At 45.0% G+C, this 11,448-nt stretch overlaps 1 protein-coding gene across 2 annotated transcripts in view; it reads right to left on the bottom strand.

Moving 5' to 3' along the window:
- Nucleotides 1-1,421: 1,421 nt before the first annotated feature.
- Nucleotides 1,422-11,448, bottom strand: part of USP4 (ubiquitin specific peptidase 4) — a 46,696-nt gene continuing 36,669 nt past the window's right edge. Inside the window, exons 15-22 of one of the 2 annotated variants that reach the window (XM_035571826.2) lie at nucleotides 11,331-11,419; nucleotides 10,144-10,356; nucleotides 9,994-10,064; nucleotides 8,236-8,351; nucleotides 7,194-7,343; nucleotides 6,309-6,412; nucleotides 4,449-4,537; nucleotides 1,422-4,321 (exon numbers count right to left, since the gene is read on the bottom strand). In XM_035571826.2, coding sequence (XP_035427719.1) covers nucleotides 4,220-4,321; nucleotides 4,449-4,537; nucleotides 6,309-6,412; nucleotides 7,194-7,343; nucleotides 8,236-8,351; nucleotides 9,994-10,064; nucleotides 10,144-10,356; nucleotides 11,331-11,419 — 934 coding nt within the window. In that variant the 3' untranslated portion in view covers nucleotides 1,422-4,219. The remainder of the gene's footprint in view (nucleotides 4,322-4,448; nucleotides 4,538-6,308; nucleotides 6,413-7,193; nucleotides 7,344-8,235; nucleotides 8,352-9,993; nucleotides 10,065-10,143; nucleotides 10,357-11,330; nucleotides 11,420-11,448) is intronic. The other variant, XM_035571827.2, reaches the window with a different exon arrangement.

Raw genomic sequence — 11,448 nt, 5'->3', positions numbered from 1 at the left:
TTCCCATTTATTTCTTGTTTCCCAAGCACCTTTATAAGCACCTCACAACTGCCCACCGAGTCAGCCCCACAGTCCGCAGAGACCCTCGTGCCTGACACCAGCAGAAGGATGTACGAGCACACTGTGTGCCCTGTAGTCCCCGGTCCGGTTATTTACTGGGCTACGTGTGGAAAATAAACACGGATCTTGTTTTAAGTCTCCTACCTGATCACCTTTTTGAACTGGGAGGAACAAGGAGAAGCTGTTCCTGGCTCGTGTATTTCAGTGCCAGAATTGAGCACTGCAGGAGCTCCTCAGCTGTCTCTTCCCCAGGGTGAAGAGTACTGACCCGGGGAGATGTTTCTTAAGCAGAAGTTGCCATAACTCTGGCTGTTGTTTCTTCCCTTTTTATTTTGGCTTCTTTGATTTGGGATGAACAAAACAGGAGCTGAGCCAGGACTGAGACACATCCAATTTGCTGTTTTTAGCAAAATCATTTGCCCTCCTGTTAAGAGTCATAGCATTGAGACATTCTCTGCCTCAGAGATTTCTTTCCAGAACACTGCTGCTCCACTGGCAACACTAGTGTTTCAGGTCATTCCCCACTCCCCACCCCCGGTCTTTATTTTGTAACAGGGAATTTCATCTCATTTCATGCCTGCGGCATTCTCGCATGAGATTCCTGCAAGCCCATGCACTTATATAGAATACCTGAATACCTCCACATCAGAAAACTGCCAGTGTGCTCTCCCTTCTTCCCCAGTTCCTACTTAAATGTCAAAGGACACAGATCAGTACAGGGTTTTGCCACTGACCTCTGCTATTGCATAAAACTTAACCCTGTCCTCCACTTTCTGGTTTTGGACCATTTTTCTTCAAGGCGACCTCCCCATTGCATAGGAATTTGACCAGTCTATATTCCCTTTCTCACGGTTTTCCTTCCTCCCTCATTTCCCAAAACACTGCCCACCGCCCTGTTTCCCTGAAGAGAAACACGCAACCTCGCGTTCCTCTGGAGCCACAGATGGTCACAAGGAGTTTCATGCCGTGCTTTGACGGTCAGCATTTCACAGCGAAACTCAGGATCTGCTCTTCTACGTCAAGGTTCTTCTAACCCTCTCTGAGGCTCCAGGTAAGATCAAGCTCCTCAGCACCACACGAAGACTATAAACCTTCTTACTGGGGCTTTTGCTCTCACAATCACCCTCGATCCCCCAGACAATCCCCCAAGACTCCCTGAACGTGCACCCACACTAAAAAGAGTGCTAAACGCATACCAGCCTGTTGGGTTTAACTAGCTTCCTCAGTCTTTTCCAGCTGAACTTAGGGTACTTGCTCAGCATGCCTCCAAAGGAGGCTGCAGCGACTGCAGGACAACCATTCTAGCGATGCAGCCACAAGCCCGAAAGACAACACCCGCTACTGGAGAAAATGGTGATAAGGGCAGGGCACCCTGGTTCTGCAGAGGAAGAGGAATGATGATGAAGCCAGAACTGAGGCTGCCCAGTATCACAGAGAGGTCAGGACAGGCTTCGTTACGCCACCAGAGATGAGCGGCCCAGTGCTGCAGAGGGGAAAAGGCAACCTTTGAGTACCGACTCTTCGATGTACACAGCGGCGCGCTGTTCTCCTGAATCCCCCCTGGCAAAGCAGGGTGGGCTGCGCAGCCCCACACTACTTGCCATGGCCCAGCTGAAAGAGCTCCTGCGGCACCAGGCATCCCCACAAACCAGCAGCTGTTCAACCTGCGCTTCAGGTCACTTAACGAAAGCTGAAAAAACAACCAAACCCAGTTTCAGTGCAAACCACTCTTTAATTTTCCTCTTTGTACAATAGAGCCAGCCACTTACAAAGTGCTAGTCTAAAAAACAGGTCTGGTATTACAGAAGACACACACCAGCCTAAGCCCATCAGCTCAGAGTCAGAGAAGGTAAGAGCTGGGCCACTTTTTCTGCAGTACAACGGAGTCTGTTCAGCATCTGAGCATCAGATTTAGCCCCACTGACACATTTCTTAGTGTCAGCACAGGAAAGGAAGTAAAGAGGAGAACAAAGGCTATTTCAGATAGATCTTTCCGTTAAAAAGGTCTTTTAATCCCCTTTCCTCTCCCCCCCATTTTGGAATGCCCGCGTGACTTTCTTTCAGGGTAAAACTAACAAAAATGCTGATCAGAGTAATTCAGTGCAGTGCTACAGCTTAAAATTTGATTTTTGGATGCTCCCCTCAGTAACGAGGAAAGAACAGAAATAAAATATTAAGAGTTGTAAAAATCCCAAACAACCCAAAAAAACAGAACAGCAGAAGCAAATAAACAATTCTGAACTCTAAACTCAAATTTCAATGCTTTATAAGCAAAATTCTGCAGAACAGGATCATAATACTAATGTGACAGCTAGAGACAGGCCTCCCAGTCCTCCCTCCTCCTCTTACCAAGACATTCTCATGCCCTGGCTAAGGAGCCATAGGTGCTGCCCTCCCATCCCACTGCCTGGATCAGGACAAGACAGCAAGCAGCCAGCTGTGCTTTTGCACGGCTGCAGCGCAGAAGTCTAGGGACTGGCACATGACAACTTCCTATGGGGCTTGTTGCTGAGAGAAGCGGGAAGGGAGCTGAGCTGGTGTGCCCGGAGTTAAACGATGACTGCTGTTATGTTGACAGGACAGTTATGGCCAGCAGTGAAGCTGCAAGAACCGTGCGGAGAGGAGAGTGTGACTGCAGGAACACGTTTTGTTGGGGGGGGGTGGAGGGAACAAGCCCTTGCGAGGCAATAGTCTTTCTTAGCCTTTGGTTCTGCCAATGCACTTGGCTCCGAGAAGGAAAAAACCCTCCTGTGTGGTTCGCCACCTTGAGCTAGCACTTACCCTCAAAACCACAGATTCAGACTAGATTTTTCATGGGAAGATCAGTTCTCTGTTGAGGACTGACCCTATCTACGGTTCACCGGAGCCCTCACTCAAGAGCAAAACTGGACTCAATTCCTGCAAATAACAGAGACAGTTCGGGTAAAGGTGGAGCAGGAAGAGCATTTGCCAGTTATGTTGGAAGGATGGAGCAGAACAACTGAGCAGCTATGGCAAAGGGAAACTGTGGCCAGGACCTTTACACCTGCAGCCTCTCAGAAGATGTTAGGGTGGGTGACATCCAAGGGAAGAGGACAAATGCTGAAAGAACAATGCAAAAGAAAAGTCACGAGAAAAGGACAAAACCTCACACAATCCATTGCACTGGGCTAGCATCCTTACAGGCGACAGCTTTGGGACAGAGCTGAGCCTTACCAGAGTAAAAGCTCCAAGGAGACAAATGAGCTAAAAATAAAAAATAAAAGTGCTGCAACCACACAAACCATGGAGAAGTGGTGGAGGCAGAAAAGTCCTTAGAGCGGCCTAAAGGTGACATGAAGGATGTAGGAGATCGATTGAGAGGACAAGAAGTGGACAGCCTCACACGTGATATTTTCTCTAGTGAAGAATAGGAGCCAGAGGTCTAGGAGCCGTACCCTGCAGCCATTGTGCAGACAAGCCCACGCATGCACCAACCATGCGGCCAGGTACAACTTACTTCCAGTAAAATCACCCACATGGCAGGATTCGGTGTTCACATTTACAAGGCTGAGTCAAAACTGCCCAGAAGGTTCTGAAATGCATCAGCAGATGAAAGGATGCACGAAGGAGAAACTCTTGATGCTTGGCAAGGGAACCGAAGTACAACGGCAGAGATGGCAACAGGCAAGCCAGATGGATGTAGATTCGAACTGAGAGCTTCCAGAAAGGGTGCAAGCACCTCCTTGGCATGGGGCAGGGGGGCCTGGGGCATCAGCAACATCAGAGGATTTACAGGAAGCCCCCGTTACCAACTCAGAGAATCTTACCTGCCACTCCACGGGCCCCACAATATTCAGCTGTGACCTCCAATTCCTACTCTCCCCAACCCCAACTACAGCCCTCAGCCCGGCCCAACCCTGACCTCTGCCTCTAGCCACACAGCTCAGCCAGATTTTAAAAAAGAACTTTATCAAAGCTCCAATATATGTTATTTTTGGCCTCTAAATATACAAGTGTCAGCACCTATTCCTGACTCTCCAGTGCTATTCTGCAATCCCAAGCACTGAATCTTTCAGTGCTATGTTTTCTGCTCAAATCCTACAGAAGGAAGAAAAAATTTCAGATGCCTCAGACATAGCTTTAGAAGAGTGACCGCTAACACGGTGGGCGAGTGCTGGGCGGGGGGCGATTGCGACGCTTAGTTGGTATCCATGCCATCACACTCTTCTTGGGGAGGAGATGGAGCAATATGTTCTTCACTGTTTCGGCGCTGATAAAACAGCACATATGCAGCTTTTGTCTACCAAACAAAGAGGAAAAGAATCTGAAAGACTGAAGCAATCCATGTAGCTTAGCTAGAAATATAACACCCAAAGCAGGAACCACTTGCACTACAAACTCGGATTAGCCTCAGGCCAAGTACTCACCACTATTTGGTCTTCTGAAGCCACGGATACGCTGCTGTCATCAAAGTAGTACCACTTGTCATTCACTTTGTTCTTGGCATAGGCAGTGTCTGTTGGGAGGAGAGACTGCCACTCAGGTAGTGCCACCCAGCTGCACTGCGCCAGTGACATTCAAGACTCAAACCAGTCGTGCGAGACGGTCCAAGAACTAACTTTGGCAGTAGCTGCCCCACACCTCATTCACTAACACGGCTTCAAGAACATGCTAGGTCATCTAGTGAGTCTAGAGCTATGTCCTGCATGGGACTCAGCACTAGTAGTAAGCAATACCAGTAGTAAGCAGCACCATCTCTGTATGACTGTACTCCCTCCACCAGCTCTGAATGTAACTACGAAAATTCAAAGCCCAATCTTTTTTCTTTTGTGTGTGATGTGAGTTTTTACATGTACATATTTGGGACATTTAAAAGATGCAGGAGATAGAAAGTATGAGGTAGGCCCAGTCAGCATGGGTTCATGAAAGGCAAGTCCTGCCTGACCAACCTCATCTCGTTCTATGACCGGGTGACCCGCCTGGGGGACGAGGGAAAGGCTGTTGATGTAGTCTACCTAGACTTCAGCAAGGCCCTTGACATGGTCTCCCACAGCATTCTCCTGGAGAAGCTGGCAGCCCGTGGCTTGGACAGGTACACTTTGCTGGGTTAAAAAGTGGCTGGATGGCCAGGCCCAGAGAGTGGTGGTGAACAGAGTGAAATCCAGCTGGTGACCGGTCACCGGTGGTGTTCCCCAGGGGTCGGCGTTGGAGCCCGTCCTCTTTAATATCTTTACTGATGATTTGGATGAGGGAATTGAGTGCACTCTCAGTGAGTTTGCAGACAACACCAAATTGGGGGAAGTGTCGATCTGCCAGGGGGTAGGAAGGCCCCACAGAGGGACCTGGACAGGATGGGTTGATGGGCAGAGGGCAATGGGATGAGGTTCAACATGGCCTGGGGATGTTTAAGGAAAGGTCGTATGTGGTGCTTAAGGACATGGTTTAGTGGGTGACATTGGTGGTGAGGGATGTTTGGACCAGACAATCTTGGAGGTCTTGTCCAACCTTAATGATTCTGTGATTCTATAATTCTGTGAAGCACCGTGCATTTGTCTGTGGGCTTTTTTTTTTTTCTTTAAAGCCTGGAACAAAAGGGAAAAAATGTAAACCTGCTTTAAATTGCTATTGCAGCAAACAAGTCAGGAAAGCAAATGCAGAAAGGCACCAGACCCAGGTTCACGGCAAGGTATGTCCTCTGAACTGCATCCTTGGCCTACGTGCAACTATTCGTCATACCTTGTCTGACACCACTGAGGGAACCTGGCAAGCTCTTTCCTGGCTGGCTCAACTGCTCGCAACCTCTGCTCTGCAGCTGTAATGCTGTGCCCATGCTGGACGAGCAGCTACACTCTAGTTTGGTGCAGGGCAAGAAGCTGAGACTTGGAGTTGAACCGACAGCTTAAGCTGAAGACTCTGCCCCACCACTCTCCAGCAGGAAGCTCCTTTCCACAATGTTGTCATGTTCCAGCATTGAAAATAATGACGCCCCTCGTTAACTGGAAACACAGTTTGCACACTCTGTAACGACTACTAACCAGGGTCCTACAGTCATTAGATTCAGACCCAGGCAGCTGCAAACTACACAAACTAGCTGGCTGCTCAGCAAATCCTAACAGGAAGGAAGCTTCCTTTCAGTAAGATATTCATTTGCCTACAGAACACAAGTAAGTTTTGGACTAGACACCCTTGGGTGAGGGCTGCTGCAACTCTCCAGTGCACAGAGCCTCCCCTGGTCCCTCTGTCTCTATTTCCTTGTGTACAGAAAGTACAGAAAAGCAGTTACTTACAGTGGCCTACTCCCATGGCTCCATAGTGATTGGAAACTGCAATAAGGTCATAGACATACGAGCCTCTTCTTGGATCACAGACAAACTCAGACATGTTTAAACCCCTGGAAGGAAATCCAACAGTATCAGTATGCCGGTAACCCTGAAAACTTCCTGAAAACTAATGCCTGACACACCAGCGAAGCTCTGCTGGCAGTCAGCACTGGCTAGGGGTTGTGCTCTGCTGCTGACCAGCTAGATGTTACCAGTGTTACCAGAAACAGGAACCCTCTCACAAAGGGCAGGTCCTAGTGAATTCATCAGGTGCTGCCAAAAGACTGAGAGGGAAGTGCTGAACAAAAATCAGTTCAGAGCGTGTCCATGTGTAGGCATGAAAAGCGAGATGGAAGTAGTAAGGAGTATTGCCTCAGCATCTGGGCTGAGGCAATCCCAAGCACAAATACAGGCTGGGGCTTTGAGCAACCTACCTGGTGTTGCAGCAATCCCACGGTTTTAATCTTTTTTCAAAAGAAACAATACCTGGTAGTAACTGTAGTTCTCTGAGATGTGTGGAACTGACTAACGTTAAGATTAACGAAACCAAAAAAAGGTAATGCAGAGCTGATTCACATTCTGACTTTCTAGGAGTGTCTCTACCATGTAACATAACACACTTGCCCACCCTATCTGCCCAGGAGCAGAGCAACAGAAACAGGTAAACTGCTGATGTGTCCTGCACCTCGACTATTACCCGAGTTTCGCTCATGCCTGCTGCCTTGTATTTCAAACCCTAAGACAGAACTGTTCCAGTTACATTAGTAACAAGCCCACACAACAGTAATATCAGAAGTAGATTCCTCTTGACCAGCTTTTCACATGCAGACTAGCTCGAAGGAAGAATCCTACCTGATGGGGAATTCAACAACAGTGTCAAGTTTATCCCTCCAGTATCTGCTGTACGAGAAGCGTTTTAAATGAACTACCAAAATCTTGGGCAAAGACCACAAGTCAAACTTCTTTGTGGCCTGTTGGTGTTTCTTACAGTTAGGGCAGTACCTGAGGAAAGAGTACAAACAAGGAAATGAAAGGCTAAGGTAAACAAAAATCTTCTGTCCTTCTGTTAGAGGATACATCAATACTGCAGTTCAGCCTCTGACTTAGAGAAGACATTTTTGGCTTGTGGAATATGCAGGAGAATACAACTCCCTGGAGGTGTCAAAGCTACACATTGCTTTCACTTTGTAGGTAAAATGTCCAATTGCAAGCACATTAACTGAACATTGTTCAAAAACAAATAAAAGGTTTAAAGGTTCCGCTGCTGTTGTATTGTTTCCTGATGCAGCTCAAACAGGTAACAGGTACAAACGTCTAATAACCTGTAATTGGAAATTAGTAACAAACAAGAACCGACTACACTACAAGTTGTTTTCTTACACACCTAGCAAACAACTTCCAAAGATGTTCTGTATGCACATTAATCACATTTTGGTCACTTAGGGTGACCTAGGTACTGTACCTAATCCCTCAACTGGGGATTTTTCATAGAGTTAGGAGTGTTTCAGGACGAGTACAAGCTGAAAATAAAACAGTGAAGTAAAAAAACTAGCCACATGCTAGCTGTGAAGTAGCCACACACTTATACTGATATCACAACTGCTTCCTCTGATGCATCTGGAAGACAGATGTACGTTGGAGAATGAAAAATAGCCTAACCTCTATGTACCCAGTGTCTTTTTGTTTGTTTTAATACAGGCAGGAAACAAGTACTTTTCATTAACCCATGCTTGCAGCCTACTGAGTCAGTGACTGAACAAACACACAATAGACTTCTTCACACCAAGACAAAGAGACAGACCTAGGAAATTATCAGAATCCCGTGACAAATAACGTGAAATCAAGCAGTTACAGCATTTTATGGTAAATGTGACAGGCAGAAAGAGGGTCTTACCAAGGGTCATGTTCACCGAGCGTTTCCATAGTAGTAAAGAGCTCTATGCAGTCTCTGAGAGCTACCACAGCCTTCTTCTTCTGTGGTTGTAACAAACTTGAATGCTTTTCAAATGCCTAGTGAAAGAGATGCATGCTTTATTCAATTCCATGTAGGCTTTAATCCTTGACATCATGAAAATGAACACGACCACCTTCACTCTGCTGATGATTTCTGGACCTCTTCTCCACCTACACAATCAAGCTTCCAGCCACTCCTTTTCTGTGCTCTGAATAGTCCTTTTCACTTTTTCCACCTCGGGTATGATCCTCCCAGACTCCTCAACAAACTTAGAACTCCTCATACCTTAGCAGCAATAAAATAAGGCTGGCATTTACCAGAAGTAAATGTTTTCTCAGTAAAAAAATATGTTTACAAGGTATGAAAAGGACTGGAAACACCCAAAAGCAGATACAAGGAATGATGATGGTAGTTTTATGGACAGCTAGAACAAAAAGCAAATAAAATATCAATCTGCACAGCCTTATGACAATCAGACCATTAAACTTGTTCTCTGACAAAATTATGAAACCCCTAGTAAAGGATAGATAGCTCTGCAAACATATGGCATAGCTCAAGTATGCTGCAAGACATTCAGAATAATGAACAAATGTTAAAATCATTATGACATATGCTAAATGTATTCAAGTGATTGACAGAAACCAAATGATACTGGGGCAAAGAAGCTATCAAATCCTAGAGGAATAATCATGTTTGATACATACTTTCAAGTGAACCAGCTCTTGCTCTAAGCCATTCGATCGTTTAAGTATAGCCTCTTAACAAGAAGTTTAAACAAAATCTTTGCTGTTTTAAATGACAGAAAAACAAGTATTACCCTGATAATGCACCTGCATTTTTTTCCTGGCAATACCAGAGGGTGGTAAAACTCAGGCATTCTGGAATAAGTGAATGAAGTGCACTTCAACTTGCATTTGCATCCAGGTGATGATTTTAGGTATATGACATAAAACACTTGCAACGAACATACAGTTTCGCACACACAAGCAGAGTGTCTGGAATACAATCCTGGCTCTCTGCCCCTACCTTCTATGAAGACAGTGATACCAGATAAATGTACCTCTCAAGCTAACATGAGCATGGAATTGCATCTAAATGGAGTAACACCATTTCCTTTAATCCTGTCCCAAGAATTTATACTCCAATTTGGTATACCTATGAGCCCAAATATGACTTAGCTACTGCCTAGCACTGCACAATGCCTACACATGGAAGAGTTGCTTTGTGTGAGACACATTTAACAAACGGGGAGCTCTCTTCATAAGACAAAAACATATGTTCTTACTTCAAAGCTAAATTATTTTTGTTTTGGCAAGAGAGCAACAACAGATTGTTCTGTTACAAAGTGTGACTCAGCAGAACCAACAGAAAGAACACTGAGGTTTCTACCAGGCTCTATGCATTTGCTTTAGGTGTGGTTTTTTGTTGTTGTTGCTTTTTTGTTTTAATTTGAATGGATAATGAAATAAACTTGAAAAAAAATTAAAGTATCTACTTTTAGGAACACTAGTAGCAGATATCAGCAATAACAGATCTATAGGCCTTATCTCTGGAAGATTTTAAGCAAGCTTATCACATGCTGGTTACTCAATTTTTTTTATGAAGGGGACCACATCTACATTTCAGTGTTTACTGTAATCTATTTAAGCACCATGAAAGTTTACACACACAATATTTATGAAAAGAGCATACTACAACCTGTGCCTCCTGTTCATCAAAGAGTAGCCTCCGCGTATCAGAATCCCAGTCAATAGCAAGTGTAGAAAAAGCTACAAGAAATAAGAAAAATGTTTGTTGTAAATATGTTCACGAAAGGAGGAGGAAAAAGTATACCAAGTCAATAGTTACCATTCAATTTCAAAATCTTTCCCTCCACGATGGAGTTTATCTCAGAGGTCCCATACGAATTCACAAGGCTAAAAGTGAAATGCTGCTTCTTGCAAGGCTGCACGTCCCTTGTTGACTCAATCTGCATGCAACCATCAGAGTGGCATTCAATTTCTGTCAACTTTTCCTTGGCTTCCTGTCCGCCATCCTGATGGTCCATCTCTTCAATGTCACCTGGCAAAATTTAAAACAAACCAAATATTGAAGAGTTTCAGTGAAAAGTTTAGGTTGACACCTCACGTTGACAGCTGTTTACAGGAGCCTATCCACAATTGGCTTAAAATTTAATGAAAAAACACACACAAAAAGAAATCTGTGCTTCCTAACCACTGCATCTGAAGCTGTATTTTGTACTTTAGCAAACGTCAGGTAAAACACCGGGGTTTATATCCCAGTATCAGACATGACGAAGCCTGCTTCATTCACAGCAGGTTATCAAATCACACCATCTGATAGCACAACCTAATAAACATCACAAAAGACAACCAGCAAAGGTTGCAATTAGGTGTCTTCACAGAAGGGAAAGTGCAAGTCTCCAGGGAAGTTATTTCCATTCCTTGGTTAAAAATGGGCATGTTTTCTCCCCAAGTTAAATTTCCCATGTAACTTGTTCCGATTGTTATTCTCAGCATCACAAGCAAATACTTTCTAGAAGGGAAGGGAAGCATGTATTTCTCATCACCATTAAAAGTTTCCTTGTAAACATCTAACCTAGGCACAATATCCCATGATTCTAGGTCCAGGAATACAAAATACTGTTTTCATTGCATTTCTCCAAAACTTGTCTTCATAGGATCTAACAGGCCGGTTTTCATCACAAAGGGCACATTAAGAAAGGATTCTCCTCTAGAGGGAGGCACCCGAACACCTAATAGAGAACCAAGAACTTCACTAACACTGATCAGGACAGATGCACACCACCTTGTTCTCCACCTGTTGCTTGCTGACACCTGATCTCTCTAGGAAGGAAAATGGTCTACGGGAATCTTCACCACACCATGACGAAGTCCTATGCAACAGTGCAATTTCATCTTTGCGTAGAGCTAAAATCTATCTACTGGAGCTTAAGCCACTTACGCACAGCACAAACTAAATGCTGACAGAAGCTTTAAGCTGAAAAGCTTCCAACCAATTTTGAAAGACTTTACCTTCAGCCACACCACTGGAGCCATTGCAGGTTCCTTTGTCTGGACAGGGCGTAGAGTATTCTTCTGCCAAGGGGAGTTTCACGTAGCGACTGAACAGAGGTAATATTTTTATGACACA

This window comes from Cygnus atratus, chromosome 10, assembly GCF_013377495.2.
Source record: "Cygnus atratus isolate AKBS03 ecotype Queensland, Australia chromosome 10, CAtr_DNAZoo_HiC_assembly, whole genome shotgun sequence".
In the NCBI taxonomy this organism is placed as follows: domain Eukaryota; kingdom Metazoa; phylum Chordata; class Aves; order Anseriformes; family Anatidae; genus Cygnus; species Cygnus atratus.
This window is presented reverse-complemented; position numbering and strand designations above follow the sequence as displayed.